Raw genomic sequence first — 17,490 nt, forward strand, 5'->3', positions numbered from 1 at the left:
CCCCAACGTGCGAAACTGCTGATATTGTGCATTCTTGGCAGAGGCAAGCAGATCTAACCAAGGCTCTCCCCATTGCTGAAAGAGACCTTGCACGACCTCTGGATGAAGACACTATTTGTGATCCACTAGGTATTTTCAGCTGTGTTTGTCCACTCTGGTATTCAGAGAGCCTGTCAAATGTTGAACCATAAGGTATATGCCCTGCTGTTCTAGACACGTCCAGAGGTGAAGAGCCTCTTGACAAAGGGTCCATGACCCCATTCCCACCCTACTTGTTGCAGTACCACATGGAGGTGGTGGTGTCCATGAACATCTGCACCATCTTTCCCTTGATAAAGGGAAGAAATGCTTTCAGTGCTAGCCGGATCGCTCGTACCTCCAACAGGTTGATTGGATTCCGGATTCCACCAGAGATCAGATGCATCTCATCTACACCTCTCCCAGATGGCTGCCCCATCCCAGGAGTGATGCATCTGTCACTACTGTCAGATCTGGTTTGGGAAGGCAGAGGGATCTGCCTCTGACCCAATTGTGGTTCGTTAACCACCACTGCAGATCTTTTGCAGTTCCCTCCAAAATCTGGACCTTGCTTGAGAGATTCCTGAGCTGCTGCGCCCACTGGGACTTGAGGTCCCATTGCAAAGACTGCATATGCTATCTGGCAGGTGTCACCAATGGAGGCCCAACAGCCGCAGAGCAGTCTCATCAAAATCCAGGATGGAGGCTGAAACATCAGTATCACAGCCTGAATATCCTGGACTCGCCACTTGGGAGGATTGGCCCAAAATTGCACTGTGTCCAGAACAGCTCCGATGAAAGGGAGCGGCTGAGAGGGAGTCAGGTGTGACTTTGGCACCTTTATAGTGAACCCCACCAAATGCAGGAGGTTCAAGGGAGTCTGGAGGTGGGAGAAGACAGCCTAAGATGAGCCCACCTTCAACAGCCAGTTGTCAAGATAGGGGAAGACTAGAACCCTTGATCGCCACAGATGAGCTGCAACCACCACCACCGCCTTGGTGAAGGCCCGGGTGGCGCTGGTAAGGCCAAAGTGAAGCATAGTGAACTGGAAGTGCTTGTGGCCTACCGTAAATCTCAGGCAACATCGGTGGGCAGACAGGACGGGAATGAGGAAATAGGCATCATGCAAGTTCAACTTACCATCAAGTCTCCTTGGTACAAGGCAGACAAAACCTGAATCAACGTGAGCATTTAGCATTTCTCCTTCCAAAGGAAAAGATTAAAGGCTTGTAAATCTAAAATATGGCAAAGATCTTTTTCCTTTTTGGAAAGTAGCAGGAATAACAACTACAGTCTACTACTGGCACTGGAACCCCCTCTATCGCTCACTTGGCCAAGAAAACTGCAACCTCCTTGTGGAGAAGGGACAGAGGATCCTACAGGTCGTAAGATGGTGGCATGGAGGGAGGGGTGGTTTCGAAGGGGAGGGAATAGCCCCTTCGGACAATTGCCAAAACCAACATGTCCAATATTATGGACTGCCAGTGGGGCAGGTGATGGCAAATCCTATCACCACCTGGGTGCCCATAGTGGTAAAGGGGCAGACTAGGAGGGTTTGGAGGCACCTGCAGTTGGGGGGATGGGTACTAACTGACCAGACTGCTGGCCACCTGACCAGTGAGGTCAGTGGAAACCATGCTCTTGTCCACGCAGAGGCTGGGAAGCATGCACAGTACGGTGACTAGGCGGGAACTGGTGCGGCTGGAAGCCTCTTCCATAACCACAAAAGAAGTGAAAGGCAGGTTGGGAGGGACAGCGGGCCGCTGCAAGGCCCAAGGACCTGGCTGTTGCCTGAGAGTCCTCGAAGCACTCGAGCGTCGGATCTGCCATGTCTCAGAGGTGATGGGTACCATTGAAGGGCATGTCCATAGGGAAAGTTTGGACATCCCTCAAAAAGCCAGATGTTCTCAGCCAAGCATTGCACCTGAGGGCCACTGTCGATGAAACCGCCCTTACAAGCGAGTCAGTTGTTTAAAGTCCATAAAGAATTGTGAACTTTGCTATGTCTCTCCCATCAGCAACAGTCTCAGAGAGTACAGCGCGGGGCCTCCTCTGGGACCTGTGGCAGCACTTGTGCAACCATGTCCCACAAAGTGTGGGAATAATGGCCCAAAAGGCATGCAGTGTTCACAGACCACAATGACAGGGTGGTGGAAGAAAACATATTCTTCCCAAATGAGTCAAGCCTCCTGGATTCCTTTTCAGGAGGAAACGGTAGGGAAAGCGCTTTGGGAGGTTGAGTCTTGGACCACCAAGCTCTCAGGGGTAGGTCTAGGACCTCAGCTGCCTTCCTCACCACCATTGCACAGGAAGCTACCTCCTCTGGAGCCACGGTAGTGGCAGAAAGCACACCCTACTCACCACCCTTGCATACGAACCTCCCTCCTCCGGATCCATGGTAGTGGGAGAAAGCATACCAGTATTTGGAGAGGTGTCCAGTCCACTTGCTTCACCCAAATCCTCATGCCAGTCCATTTCCTCTTCGTTGGGCTGGTATTCTAAAGAGTCCAGCAACCCCTCCCAGTCTACTCCTAGGCCTAGCGCAAGAGAATAGGGCTCAGGCTCCGATCTAGGAGGCAAGGCTCCTATGAGCATTTGTTAACGCCCATCCAGCTCCGTCTCAGAGTTGTGAATGACAAAGGGGATATCACTGCCAGGAACGTCGACATCCGGACCTGCACCAGGAAAGATTGAGATGGTACAACGGACGTCAGTCTAGATCCAGGACTGGACCTTCAGGGGCCCACAGAAGCCAAGGCCGAAGCTGTCAGTACGGAACCAGATGGGTCCCCCCCCTTCGACTCAGTGGTGCCCAAAGGCGCACCAACGGCGTTGAACTACCCAAAAATGAGGTGCATGGCCTCAAAGAACTCCTTCAGGTGGGCAGGGGTTGCTCCAGCTCCCAGAAAGTTGGGGAGGCGAGGAGCCAGCCCAGGAGCAGGAGCTTTGTAGGAAGCTGACTCTTCCCAAATGCACTATTTTTGGGAAGTGTGGTCGAGCAGTTTGGCATATCAGAGATTAGTGTTAAGCATGTAAGGGACACACTTGTGCAGTAAGTGAGACACACACTCAAAGAAATCCAACACCAATTTATAAAAACGTATTTTTATATAACTTTTGACACCAGGATCACCGGAATCATGCGAGTAGCTTTTCAGGCTGGAATTTTTAAAGGTTTAAAAGTTGACAGTGCAATTTTTAGGCTCAATAATGTTATCCTATGGGGGAACACATGTATTGCATTCGGGTACTTCACAGCAACTTGCAGGGCAGTTCTCCAGGACTTAAGGTGAGTATGGGTCAAGGTCCAAGGCCACACCAACAGGTCACCTCAGGAGGCTCTTGTGAATCCAGGTGCAGAGGTGTGTTATGGCATAGGGTGTCCCGTTCACTTCGATGGGCAAGGGTCCGGTCACAAAGTTGCTGCAGGGATGAACTGGGAGGTCGGTCCGGGGTACCCCACAGGGGGTCTCGACCCTTAAAATCTTTGGACACCTGGGCTGTGGGGCGCGGGTGCAGTGGTACCTTCTGGAGTCGGGTCCGGTGGTGGAGTTCCTTGCGGTTGCAGGGGGGCCTGCAAAAACAGTCTGCAGGCGTGGACGGGGCTCCAGTCCGACCAAGCCGACAAGTGAGCTCAAGTCTCACGCGGCTGGGAGACATGGTGACACCCTTAGTTCTCTCTTCTTGGTCCTGGGCAGAGGTGTCCAGTGGCATCGGGTTTCTGTCTCCTGGTCACTCGCGGTTGCAGGGGGTCTGCAAAAACAGGCTGCAGACGCCGTTTTGAAGTCCACCAGAGGCGCACTCAAGGTGCGCTTCGTCTCTGGAGGGCCTGGGGACCACGCTGACACCATTGGCCCACTTCAGCATTGGCTAGGTGGCTTGGGTGCAGTGGGGATGTCCGGCGTCGGGTTTTTGACAGTACCGGTCCTCACAGTTCTTTCTTGGGTGCCTGCAAATGCAGGGGAGCAGCTCCTCTACTCCAAAGGAGTTCTTTCTGGCAAATTGCATAGCACTAGCAGCTCTTCCAGTTTCTTGGAGGCTGTAGCGGTAGAACAGGTCAGTTGCTCTTCAAGGGTCAGGTGCAGTAGGTAGGCCAGCAGAGTTGGTGCCGAGTCAGTTGTGGTCCTCAGTTTTGGGGTTCAGCAGGCTTCTTGTCCATTTCTTCTTTTGTGTCCAGTGAAGATCTGAGGTACTAGTACCAGGGGGTCCCCTAAATACTCAATTTAGGGGGTGTTAAGGGGAATGAAGGGTAGTAGCCAACGGGCTACTTACCCTTGAGGTCACTACACCCCCTAGATGACCACTTGCTGTTGGGGGGTAATCCTGGCCAGAGTTACTAAATTCCACAACACACAAGATGGTGGAATTTTCTAAGTGATGTCCACTTCAGGCTCGTCACCCTAGGGGTGTTCCCAGTCTGAAAATACAACACGCCTCCTGCAATGCAAATCTCCTCACCTTTCAGGTGCCAGATGGGCCCTGGGCAGGAGCGTTTGAATCTCCTGTGAGAGAGGCCAGATCTGCATGCCAAAGGCTGTGGGCTTCTTTGAAGCTCCCTGCCTTGAAATGCAGGTCAACTTGTGGGGAGGGTGTTCCACAACCAGCCCAGACAGGAATCTATCTCTGACCTCCAGAGAGTGAAGGCTCTCACCCTGGGGGTCAGATTCTCATCTCTTGGTGGCAGACTGGCCAGAGCTGGTCAGTGGGCTTACCAGCCATTGGTAGATTTTCAGGGGGCACCTCTAAGGTGCCCGCTGGGTGCATATATTAATAAATTCATCACTGGAATCAGTGAGGGTTTATTAATATGAGATGTTTGTTACCAAACATTCCTATCTTTAGAGAAACCATCATGTAGCTGGGGAACTCGTACTGACCATTGTCCCGCACTGCACACTTACTATGTCTAAGAATCGACAAAGACATAGCAGGGGTATATCTGTCCTTGCAGATATGCTCACACATATAATAAAATGCACCCTGTCTTAGGGTTGTAAGGCCTACAAGAGGGGTGACTTACAAATATTACAGGCAGTGTTTTAGGGGACATGGCAGAGAGTGTGTGTGTCATGTTGTGGTTTCACTTTTATGGGAGCACCTTGTCATGTAGCCTGCAATGGCAGTCTGCATAATGTTGGTGCGGGGTTCCTTAGAGTGGCACAAGTTGTGTTGCAGCTCTTAGGGGCCCTCTTCAGTACCCATGCCCTAGGCATCAGTGGTACTATTTACTAGGGACTTACAGAGGTGCTAAAGGGCCTGCCCATTTGAGTATTAAGTGACCAGGTGGCTTGTTTTGGGGGAGGTACACTAGCACTGTGGAACTGTTTAGCAGGACCCCCTGTGCACTTAGGTCAAAGTTGCATCAAAAACCAAGCAAAGGGTGGTGGTGGAAGTATTGCAACCAGAACCCAGCTACCTGCAGTCAGCTTTTCAGATTCTTGCAGAATCCCAGAAGGTGGGAGGGGGCTCTTATGGGTAACAGCAGGTCGTTCCATATTTTGGGAGGGATGTAAGAGAAGGCTTGACCACTCCTGATGTCCTGTATGCATGGGATGTGTGCAAGCAGGAATCTGGGCAAGCCGAGATGTCTGGAAGATTGTGAAAGCAAATGAAATTGTTGAGGTACGCAGGGCCCATGTTTTGTAGTGCCTTGAAATTACGGGTGAGGAGTTTGAATTGTGCTCATTTGTGTATGGGGGACCAGTGGAGCTCCTTCAGCTGTGGTGTGATGCGAGTGTGGTGTAGGAGGTTGAAAGTGATTCTGAACTCTGAGTTCTGAATGGTCTGCAGGCTTCTGTTGAGTTTTTTCGTTGATCCCAGCATAGAAGGTGTTCCTGTAGATCAGCTTAGCTGTGAAGAGGGTTATGTGACGGATTTCTGGGTACTGATTAGAAGCCTTTTGTAAATTTTCTTCCATGTCTTCAGGGTATGAAAGCATGAGGCAGTGAGTGAATTGGGTGTAAGGGACCCAGCACCAAACTCATGCAGACTGCCATTGCAGGCTGGTGACAAGGTGCGTCCTAAAAGTGAAAGCACGACCTGTCACACATCCCTGGTCCCCTACCACTGCATATGATATTTGTAAGTCACTCCTACAGAAGGCCTTACAACCCTAAGGCAGGGTGCATTATATCACATGTGAGGAGACATCTGCATGAGCATAGTAAGTGTACAGGGAAGCCATGTGCTGGACACTGGTCAATACGAGTTTCCCAGCTACACGATGGCTTCACTGAAGCTAGGGATGTTTGGTATCAAACATCTCGTATTAATAAACCCTCACTGATTCCAGTGATGGATTTATTAATAAATGCACCCAGAGGGCATCTTAGAGGTGTCCCCTGAAAAACCTACCGACTGCTAGAGTGTGACTGACTGGTCTCAACCAGTCGAGTCACCAGGGACATGTTTCTAACCTACTAAGGTGAGGGCCTACGCTCTCGAAGGACAGAACCAAAGCTTGCTCTGGGCAGAGGTGTTCACACTTCCTCCTTGCAGGATTTGCATTCTAGGGCGGGGAGATTCAAAGGCCCAGACGCCTTTGTTATGAGACCCAGGTCTCTCCACATGGCGGAGATGACCACCCCCCCCAGTCGTGACCCCTCTTCTTGGCAGCAAGACATGCAGGAAAATAAGTAATATTACAAGGTGTGCCCACATCCAGCCAGTCCCACTCCTAAGGTGGACTAGCTGATGTGGATACTACATTTCAGATTCCTCCATCTTGTTTTGGATGGAATTAGCATTCTAGGGTCAGGGTTATGCCCACTTCCGACCGGAAGTGGTCATATAGTGTATAGACATGCTAAAGGTAGGCAACCCATTATCTGCTACATGTCACTCGCCTTAACGCCCCTAAATTTAGGTAGCAAACCTGAACCCAAGAATTCAGAATTGACGGATCAAGAGAAGAAAGACGAAGAAGAGTTACTGCCTGGTGAGAACAGCAGAAGAGCTGAGAACTTTTGGCGCCAAATCCTACCTGCTCACATTTCTCTCGATAATCACGACAGAGTGACTCGTCCTGTAAAGCTGAACTACTACCAAAGCCTCAGGTAGCCTGCCAGCACTTCGAAACTCGCCGCCAGTGTACCTTGGAGTAGGGGAGATACTTCCTTGCAGTCTGCAGGCACCAAACAGAGTCCAGTCCACCGCCTTGTAGCTTCCAAGGCCGACTGATGGTGCAGACAACCAGGAGAAGGTACTCGTGCTCTGGAGGGACAAATCCACCTCTCACCGAGTGTGAAGACACCAGGACCTACCAGAGCTGCACCAAACCTAGGGTACTGAACGCCCTGCACAAAGCAACAACAGTGAGATTTCAGTCCAGATTCCCACTGCACTACGACCGAGCAGCCGTCAAGACACATCAGCATCACTGAGACCCACTTAGTGAGTGGTCCAGCTGTCCTGATTTTGCCCCTGCCAGCTGTCTGTCTCTAACTGCGAGGAGCGTCTGAGTACCAGCACAGCAGCCCTACTCATTCTGCATCAGAGTCACCTGGCTTCTGAAGAACCGGCTGTTCCCCCTTGCTTCAGGACCCCTTGCGACCCAAGCCCCCATTTGGGAGCTCTCTGACTTCTCCCCAAGTTACCCAGTGCAGTCTATTTCCAGGCGGCCACCCTTCACTGTAGCGCACCTAGCTACAACCTCACCAGCACCCTGCTATTGGTGAAATACGGGCAGTTTCTAAAGAACTGCTGGTACTACTTTGGACCTTGGCCCACTACAACTCCAAACCCTGAAGATGAACCACTGAAACCAACTATCTTTTTGATGCATCACTGACTTTTCTCCCCGTAGGACTGTATTGTGCATAAAAGCACACAGACTTGAATGTTTTACTTACCTGTGAAATTTCATAACAAAAACAGTACTTACTTTTGAACGAAGTTCTTGGTTTCAATAGATAAACAAAAAGAAGTGTTCTTTTTCTAATTTGGTCTCGGATTAATTTTTTGAGTTTGTGTCTCGTTTATTGCCTCTGTGAGTACAACAAATGCTTAGGCCTGCCCTCTGACAAGCCTAACTGCTTGCCCACAGTATCACAAAACAGAGCACTAGGAGTATCTACTTTAGCCTCTGTAAGCCAATTGGGGATCCACTGGACTCTCTGCACTGCGTACTTTTTGTAGTGCCCCTTATAGAGAGCCAGCTTCCTACACTGGCTTTTCGAGTAGTCCCATTAGATCCCTGGTGTGGCTAGGCTCATGTCTGCTCAGCGCCAGGGTATCCTCCTGGGTGTTAGCAAACTCTACAAATCTGCATAACAGAACACAACATAACTTAAATACTGTTGATTATTTCCAGGCTGTAAAGTTAAGGAGGTAGAAGAATCATGGAGTTTTAAGAAGTCAAAGTCTGAATAAAATGTAGATGTATAAAGATTACTTAAATAAATTGATTAATTTCCAAAGCAGCTAAGGAAAATAAACAAATTAGAGAGACTTTTAACTGCGGGTGTATGTAGCCTTGTATAATGAGAGTCTGGTTAATGTGTGTGAAACATTCAGTTTTTCATGCTGTACTGTTTCTGTTGCCACTAGTACAAACACTGGGTCAACTCACACTGCTATGCTGGATCGAAGTTTTGGAATGTCTTTGGACTTCTTGATTTCCTCCTTGCAAAGAGATAACAGTTCCAAAGCAAACGGGTGGCTGTAAAGAGAAACGAGGTTCGGTGGTTGGAAAGAGCAGACAAACATTGCATACACATTTGACACTGTTAAAGGCACACGTATGAAACCGTACCACCTTCCTCCCCCGATTAAGAAAGTCGAAAATGCTGTCAGCAGCTTCGCTTCACAACTGTCTTGAATGAATCTGCAAGTGATGAGGACGAGTAGTGGACGCAGTAAATACAACCACGGCATACACTAACACATTCCGAAGCCTAACATACTGGTCAAATACAATCAACTTTCGACTCTCATGTTGTGAATGTTCCAGGTCCAGTGGTGAAAACTGAAACAAAAAGCAAGGATATGTAACACATTTGCAGTCAAGCGTTCGCGGGATACACCAATAAATCACTTAAAAGATATGGTGCATGTGCATTTAAGGCACATTTTTTGAATACATATCGTTGTTCCTCCCCCTGTGATTGGCTGCTTTAACAGTACTAATCAATTAGCCAGCTGGGCTCTCAACCCTCTACTCGCTGAAAATCAAACTGAGAGGGTCTAACTCGAAGCAGGAGAGCTAGGGAGAGCAATGACATAGGCAGCAGGGGGCCTCACAGCCTGATGCTGGTCCCAAGCTCCTGCAGTGAGCCAGCAGACAAGTGCTTGGACCCCAACGCTGAATGCGTTGTCAACATGGTTGCTAAGAAAGCAGTGAACTGGGTCAGGCTTCATGTTTGTAAGATCTGATCTCCCGCTGGATAGACATGCTGCCCTGACACCCTCTAATTCAAAGCATAAGACAATCCCTCTTTGAACTTTATGTGACTGAGCTTGGTACTTTACTCCACGTCACCAAATCCTACCTCAGAAGCTACTGCGGGCGACTAAGCTTCCTACAGAAATGATGCTGCCCAATAGTCCAGAGTGCTCCTAACAAGCACCGAGTGTGGATCAAAGACCAGCTTTTATCTAAGTGTTTCTGTATTTTATAAGGTTGCGAGCATATCGTGTTTGTGTAAGTTCTACTCTCTGGATGGAGGACTAAATAAGACGTCAGCTTTGGAGTGAAGCTGAAACGTAAATGACAAAAAGACACTTGAACAAGAGGCTCTGTTCACATGAAGTCGCTTAGAAAAGGAATGCGGTCTTTACCTCTCATGCTTGGGGTAGTTACTAAACCAGCTATTACCACAAACATTTTTCTGAAAGTACAGTATTTAAGTCTTCTCTGATTGTTTTTATAACGTATGTGCGTCGGTTGCCAAACCTATGACAGGATAATTGTTTTCTATTATAACTTCCATTATACTGCAGGAAAAATTATATGCTTTTGGCATTTTGTATCCTTGGCTTTCCAGCTCTTATATGTTTAATTTATTGAGTTTCCTTAATGCTTTTCCATCTCTGCAAGTATTATTTGCGCTGACTTTTAGTAAAAGCATATTATTTTGCCAAATTGAACTATAGTACATATATTTTCGACTGTTTGACATTTCTTATGATATTATGTGTTTTTCAGTGATCTCTCTGCCAGCTCCCTTCAAACTAAATCAGTATTGCAAGATGTTACTTTCGTTAGAGAAACTCTTCATCTGGACTCCGGAATCCCCTGTAGGTACTTTAGCATGAGTCAAAATAAATGCCATAATTATTGGATCGATGCATACAATTCCAGGCAGAGTGCACTATTTTACTGCTGAAATACACGGACAATTGACTTGTTTATTCAATCACTTCTATATCATTATGGAACGGTATGCATACACCTTATGCTCTTACCTGGATGGTTGCGCAAAATAGCTAACAAACATTGCAGGCAGAAGCCTGACCCTCAAGTGCAGTAAAAACACGCACAACTAGGGCCGGATTAGTGCTCAATACGGCCCCGGGGGCACTCCGTGTATTAGCCCCGGGGGCACTCCGTGTAATATGGCCCAGATGTTCACTGGAGGGGTGGGGGGCTGGCAGACGGGACCTGTGTGTCCACAGCAGCTGCGCATAATAAAATATAACCCTCAGATCCTCGTGTCGGATCTCTATCAATTTACCAGTGATGAGATACGATGACTAAGGACTATTTTCCGCTTTCTAATTTCCATTTCATACACTTTAAATCAGATCCTTTCAGCAGTGACTTTGGTTTAGTTTCTGTAACCTCGAATGTCGGTCACACAAGGGTCAGGTCGGTGTTATTTACAGTCGGCCTGCTAAGGTAGATACTGCCACGTCACAATCTTACAAAATAAAGAGGGCAAAGGACACTGTACGACGCAAGGAACAAATCTAGGACCCATACATGAAAGATGGCACCGTGACCAGAAAAAGGTGGACAGCAGAGAGCGAGAAAGACTGAGGGAGGAAGGAAGAAGAGGAGAGAGAGAGAGAAAACATCGGAAAGACAGAGGAGTGCGGAAGGGAAGGAGAGAAGACGGAATAAAAAAGATGAAGCAAAGAACGAGAACGAGATATTGAGGAGAGGGCAGACGGAAGGATAAGATACAGGGAGGGAGAGTAGGGAGAGGTGAAAGAGAAAGAACAATCAGGTGCCTCGATTATTCATGTATTTATTTATGGTATACGTATATACCCTCACCATATGAACCTCTGTCTTCCAAAGCGCAAACGACACGCATTGCGATGAAAACGTCACAATTAATGTTAAAATTCAGTAATAACACAAACTCTCTCTCATCAGACATCCTTTCAAAAGTCACTCTAAACATAAAGCAATATGATTATACAGTTAGATAAACACTCACCACTGACATCGGCCACTATCTGCAGGCCACGTTTTCGATTTCCAGTGAGGACAGCTCAGCCTGCAGAGCTTCTGAGGTTAGTAAATCGAGTATCAGTAAACTGGGAAACCCTAACCACCGTTATTTACGAAGCTGAACTATCCATGGTATAAAGAACCTTAAGACACATATTTTAAAAAGTATAAAGCCCATAAGATTCTAAGGGTGTGGAATCATCGGGCATTGCTGGCACACTTACTCTGAGGGCGGTAGGTTCCACAAACTGTCTTACTCTAGCCTGCAGATACCCGGTTAGCTTGGAGCTCGTCCTTGGAGAAGGCTGCCAGGACAGACACATGTTGGTTGGTTTGTTTCCTGCCCTCCCAGCCGCCCTTCTCGAATGGCCGCACAGGTGGGAGCAACACTGCCTCTCACTGTGACAGCTGCGGCAGGATAGATGCCGTGTTTTGACGAGGCCTGACCAGCTTACTCTTTACATCCCAGGACTTAAATACAAGAAACACTCTGCTCGTGTTACACTTAAAGCGAGGTGCTGCCATTCCCGCTCCTTAAAGTGATGTTGCGCTCTATGTTTTTAAATTATCTGCAATGCTAATGTTTTATACATAAAATATGTCAAGCACTTTTCACATCTAATTAACGTTACCTGCTGAACACCTTCCTCGTCCCAGCCCTTATTTAACGTGGTGTGTCCTCCTCACCCCATGAGCCACGTGGCCTAAACAGACTCCAAAGAATTCTCCCCGCCCCCCCTCCGGCCTGTCTCCTCACAAAGGGAGCCGACCCGCAGCACGGGACCCTATATCTATCAACCTTCCTTGAGCTCGCAGTCGGTTCTCCGGAGCCCAGGGGCCGTGGGCGATCTGCTCTGTGTGGGCCTTTTGGGCTTCTGTCCCTCGGGCGCCTTCATACAGGGAGTGCAGAATTATTAGGCAAATGAGTATTTTGACCACATCATCCTCTTTATGCATGTTGTCTTACTCCAAGCTGTATAGGCTCGAAAGCCTACTACCAATTAAGCATATTAGGTGATGTGCATCTCTGTAATGAGAAGGGGTGTGGTCTAATGACATCAACACCCTATATCAGGTGTGCATAATTATTAGGCAACTTCCTTTCCTTTGGCAAAATGGGTCAAAAGAAGGACTTGACAGGCTCAGAAAAGTCAAAAATAGTGAGATATCTTGCAGAGGGATGCAGCACTCTTAAAATTGCAAAGCTTCTGAAGCGTGATCATCGAACAATCAAGCGTTTCATTCAAAATAGTCAACAGGGTCGCAAGAAGCGTGTGGAAAAACCAAGGCGCAAAATAACTGACCATGAACTGAGAAAAGTCAAGCGTGCAGCTGCCACGATGCCACTTGCCACCAGTTTGGCCATATTTCAGAGCTGCAACATCACTGGAGTGCCCAAAAGCACAAGGTGTGCAATACTCAGAGACATGGCCAAGGTAAGAAAGGCTGAAAGACGACCACCACTGAACAAGACACACAAGCTGAAACGTCAAGACTGGGCCAAGAAATATCTCAAGACTGATTTTTCTAAGGTTTTATGGACTGATGAAATGAGAGTGAGTCTTGATGGGCCAGATGGATGGGCCCGTGGCTGGATTGGTAAAGGGCAGAGAGCTCCAGTCCGACTCAGACGCCAGCAAGGTGGAGGTGGAGTACTGGTTTGGGCTGGTATCATCAAAGATGAGCTTGTGGGGCCTTTTCGGGTTGAGGATGGAGTCAAGCTCAACTCCCAGTCCTACTGCCAGTTCCTGGAAGACACCTTCTTCAAGCAGTGGTACAGGAAGAAGTCTGCATCCTTCAAGAAAAACATGATTTTCATGCAGGACAATGCTCCATCACACGCGTCCAAGTACTCCACAGCGTGGCTGGCAAGAAAGGGTATAAAAGAAGGAAATCTAATGACATGGCCTCCTTGTTCACCTGATCTGAACCCCATTGAGAACCTGTGGTCCATCATCAAATGTGAGATTTACAAGGAGGGAAAACAGTACACCTCTCTGAACAGTGTCTGGGAGGCTGTGGTTGCTGCTGCACGCAATGTTGATGGTGAACAGATCAAAACACTGACAGAATCCATGGATGGCAGGCTTTTGAGTGTCCTTGCAAAGAAAGGTGGCTATATTGGTCACTGATTTTTTTTTGTTTTGTTTTGGAATGTCAGAAATGTATATTTGTGAATGTTGAGATGTTATATTGGTTTCACTGGTAATAATAAATAATTGAAATGGGTATATATATATTTTTTGTTGAGTTGCCTAATAATTATGCACAGTAATAGTCACCTGCACACACAGATATCCCCCTAACATAGCTAAAACTAAAAACAAACTAAAAACTACTTCCAAAAATATTCAGCTTTGATATTCATGAGTTTTTTGGTTTCATTGAGAACATGGTTGTTGTTCAATAATAAAATTAATCCTCAAAAATACAACTTGCCTAATAATTCTGCACTCCCTGTATGGCCCTTGCTTATGGCTGGGCTCTGGCCGGATGGTTCACTTTTCCTTTGCTTCTCTTCCTGAAGTCTTGTGTCTGAAGATACTGTCTCTTGCTTCAGATCCTGGCTTACTGCTTTAGGGTATCCTCATCTTTTAAGGACTAGGGCAAGTTGAGGAGGTGGAATGCTCACTACTGGCCGGCAATCTTCATTACTCAGATTACCCTTCCTTACCCAGTACCGAGCCCCCCCCAAAGTTGTCACAATCTCATTCCAGTGCTTGTAGATGCAGGATGTCTCCCTCTGTAGGAGCAGAGCGCTTTGGTAGAAGGAGAAGGGCGAGGAGGATGGGAGGGATTTCTTGATGGGTCACGTGGTGCCTGGGGAGAGGTGGACACACCACCTTTCGTAAACACAAGGAGGAAGGGTACTTGGAGTAATGCAGATTAGCCTGCATTCAAATCTAGTAAAGATGCTGTGACATTTTTTCATTTGACATATTTTGATCCCACAGTACCAACACAACTCGAAGTGAAGTAGTACTTGGGCCGCATACACCGCATTGATTAACCATTTCTAAAATGATCCAGCACCTACCGACAGGCAGGCCAGGATGCAGAATCAGAGAATGTAGGTGGTAAGATGTTTGCGAACTTGTATTTGCTTGTACACCTGGAAAGTGCCAATGTCTAAGACATGGTCATCAGTCTGGGATGTCAACAGAACTCTTTCCACCATTAAGAAAATAAAATATTTACTCCTTGCTACTTCTGGAAGTAAATATAATAAACGTAAAAAATAAACTCGTCTAGCAATGCCAAGATATATGACACTTGTTAGCAAAAATGCTGTTAGTTACTTATCTTCAAGTGGTTCGATGACAGTTGTGCTAGAAGTTTCTCTTAGTGCAAAATGTCTCCCGGCCCCAAGTAGATGGGCATGACCTTTGTTTAAATATTTAAAATCGGGGAGTTGGAATTGTCGTCGGCAATCAATGGGTCCTAAGTTTCCGCCATGCACAATGACACTGATCCAAGAGTATATCATACACTTCAGAGATATGACATGCTAAAGAACAGGCATTAACTGACAATAAGGTCTTAACCTTGGTGTCAGTTATGCCCTGCCCTCATGGCGATGCTCTGGGCATATTGTGTTAATACAAAATGTTAGGACGTTCTGCTTCACTGCCTATTCCTTGCAAAATTATTTTACAACTCGGAGCAAAGGGGAGCGGACATTTCTCTGAAGCCTGTAGTTTCACTCGATGATATCTATTTTGTGTGGTTAGCACCCCTTCTGCAAGGACAGCGCACCTTATTTCACACGCGGCTGGAGGACAGATGCCTTAGGCGTGTCACTTTCACTGCCATGCTATTCTTGCTTTTGAATCTCTGTGTTCTTATGACGTCAAAGCCATGGGTCCCTCAAGGAAAGGTAATGTCCGCAGCAAACAAAAAATCCCATTGCCCTAATCGTTACGATATATGAGCACAGGTAAAATTGCATAATATACAAATCTGCATGTGAAAGTGGCCGAGCATTAATGCAATTTTTTTTTCTTCTTCTATAGGAAAAGTTTTTCCAGTTGGGGAAACCTTTTCTCCCACACTACACTAATTCTTGGGGGAATGTCTTCCCATTCCAACACCAGAAGGGAATTTATAGTTGCCCTTTACATAAATACATATCTGACCATTTTTATGGTCTAGAAAAGTTGCGAAAAGTTTTATGTATACTCATAAGTAATTCGATTTGTAGGTTTTCCTGAGTTTTCAGGGAAAGCTATATTGTAACCACTCAGACTGGAACAGGAATTTCTTCTTGAGCAGTACTCCTGTGTACTAGTAGAGGCATCAGCTCCGTGTGACGTCTTTGCTGGAAGTTACATGTGCGGTGCCTATATACGTGCACCGCAGCACTCTGACGTCAACTATTTTCTTTCCCTGCCAGTCAGCTCAGATCCAGAGAAGAGCTACCTCTGGTCACTTTTGAACTGAACTTTTCTCAAGCCTTTTGTCAAATATTTTTTAAACTTTGTCTCCTGGTGCGGCAGGGACGTCTGCAAGCAAGGCTGGTTTCAAGCCCTGTGGTGCATGTCATTCAGAAGTCAGAGCGGAGGAGGAGCTGCACCATACCACCTACCAGAATGCAGAGGCTATGGTGAAAACACTTCCAGATCCAGTCTGGCACCTCATCATATTCTAAAGGTGAGGAATCTGCGGATACAAATATCCATTAGAAAATGCAGCCACTCATAGGGCAATAGGGCCAATGTCTAATCTGGCTGACTCACTGCCCCATGCTGAAAGGTATTGTGAAAGTAGAGTGCTTCAGCTATTGGCTACAAAAATCCTAATCAACTAAGGTGATGAGCCAACATAATTGTGAAGGAAAGTGCCCAGACAAAAAATAATCACCAAGTAGGTAGTGTAAAATAAATACCCCAAAATAAGGCATGGTAAATCGAAGTCAGAACTGTACCCCTTAGGCACCATGGATGCCTCTGTGCATTATGCAATAAGAAGGTCAATATGGAATGGTGCTAGTGACCTACCCCTCATCTGTAATCCTGGAAGAGATTAGGTGTCTCGTAGCCATTTTTAACTTTTACTCTTTCCCATCTACCCATCAGGCAGTTTCACTTCCCTCTTGATACAGCACTTTTCATAAAGCATCTCCAGAAAAGAGGCCCCTTGTGAGTGCCCATTAAGCACTGCACAGCTGGCCTAACAAGAAGCTGCCCGATGGTGAAGCATGCTACCCAAATGGGTGGGTGAGGGCTCTTGCTCCTAAAGTACAAGTTACTTACCTTTGGTAACGATATATCTGGTAGAGACATATTCTGGTTGCCGATTCCTTACCTCAGAATTTTCCCCTAGGCATGAGACTGGATCTGGAGATTTTTTCTTCAAACAATACCCTTGTGTGTCGTTAGGTAGTGTTGGTCGACTCCGCTGGCGTCATTGGCGTCGTAGTCGCCGTGATGATGTAGGGAGAAGTACATAGACGCGCCTCAGCGAAATGACGTTGGTTTCTTTTCACGCCTTTCCATGCCAAAGCGCAGAGCCACGAAGAACACTGAAATTGGTGCAACAGAGCTAAGGCCCTGAATGGGGAAGCCCTGTCCCTAAAAATTAGTTCGTAAGAGGGGAGGGTGGGTAGGGCGGTAAAGAATCTGCAACTAGAATATGTCTCTACTAGACATATCGTTACTGAAGGTAAGTAACTTGTACATCTGATAGAGACCTCTAGTTGCAGATTCCTTACCTTAGAATAGATACCCAAGCAATGCCAGCTTCAGAGGTGGTTTGCGAACCAAGATCATAATAGAAAGTCCTGCAGGACCGAACGACCAAAGTAGCCGTCCCTCCGGACCTGACTGTCCAGGCTGTAATGTTTAGTAAACATGTGCACGGATGCCCAAGTAGCTGCCTGGCAGATATCCAGGACAGGAACTCCGCATGCTACCGCAGTTGCTCTGGTGGAATGAGCGCACAAGCCCTAATGGGGTTGCTTCTTTGCCAAAGTGTAGCACATTTGAATTGAAAGAAGTACCCATCATGAGATGGTACGTTTTCACACCGCCTTCATTTTCTTCGCAACCACACATTCAACAAAAAGGGGATCGTCC

At 47.1% G+C, this 17,490-nt stretch overlaps 1 protein-coding gene across 1 annotated transcript in view; it reads right to left on the reverse strand.

Annotated features, from left to right (window-relative positions):
- The window catches only part of TBCD (tubulin folding cofactor D), a 1,666,801-nt gene that overhangs the window by 228,827 nt on the left and 1,420,484 nt on the right, over positions 1-17,490 (reverse strand). The window contains 1 exon segment of the mRNA XM_069200356.1: positions 8,588-8,677. Within this exon segment, the coding sequence (XP_069056457.1) occupies positions 8,588-8,677 (90 nt within the window).

Source organism: Pleurodeles waltl, chromosome 7 (assembly GCF_031143425.1).
Source record: "Pleurodeles waltl isolate 20211129_DDA chromosome 7, aPleWal1.hap1.20221129, whole genome shotgun sequence".
Taxonomy (NCBI): domain Eukaryota; kingdom Metazoa; phylum Chordata; class Amphibia; order Caudata; family Salamandridae; genus Pleurodeles; species Pleurodeles waltl.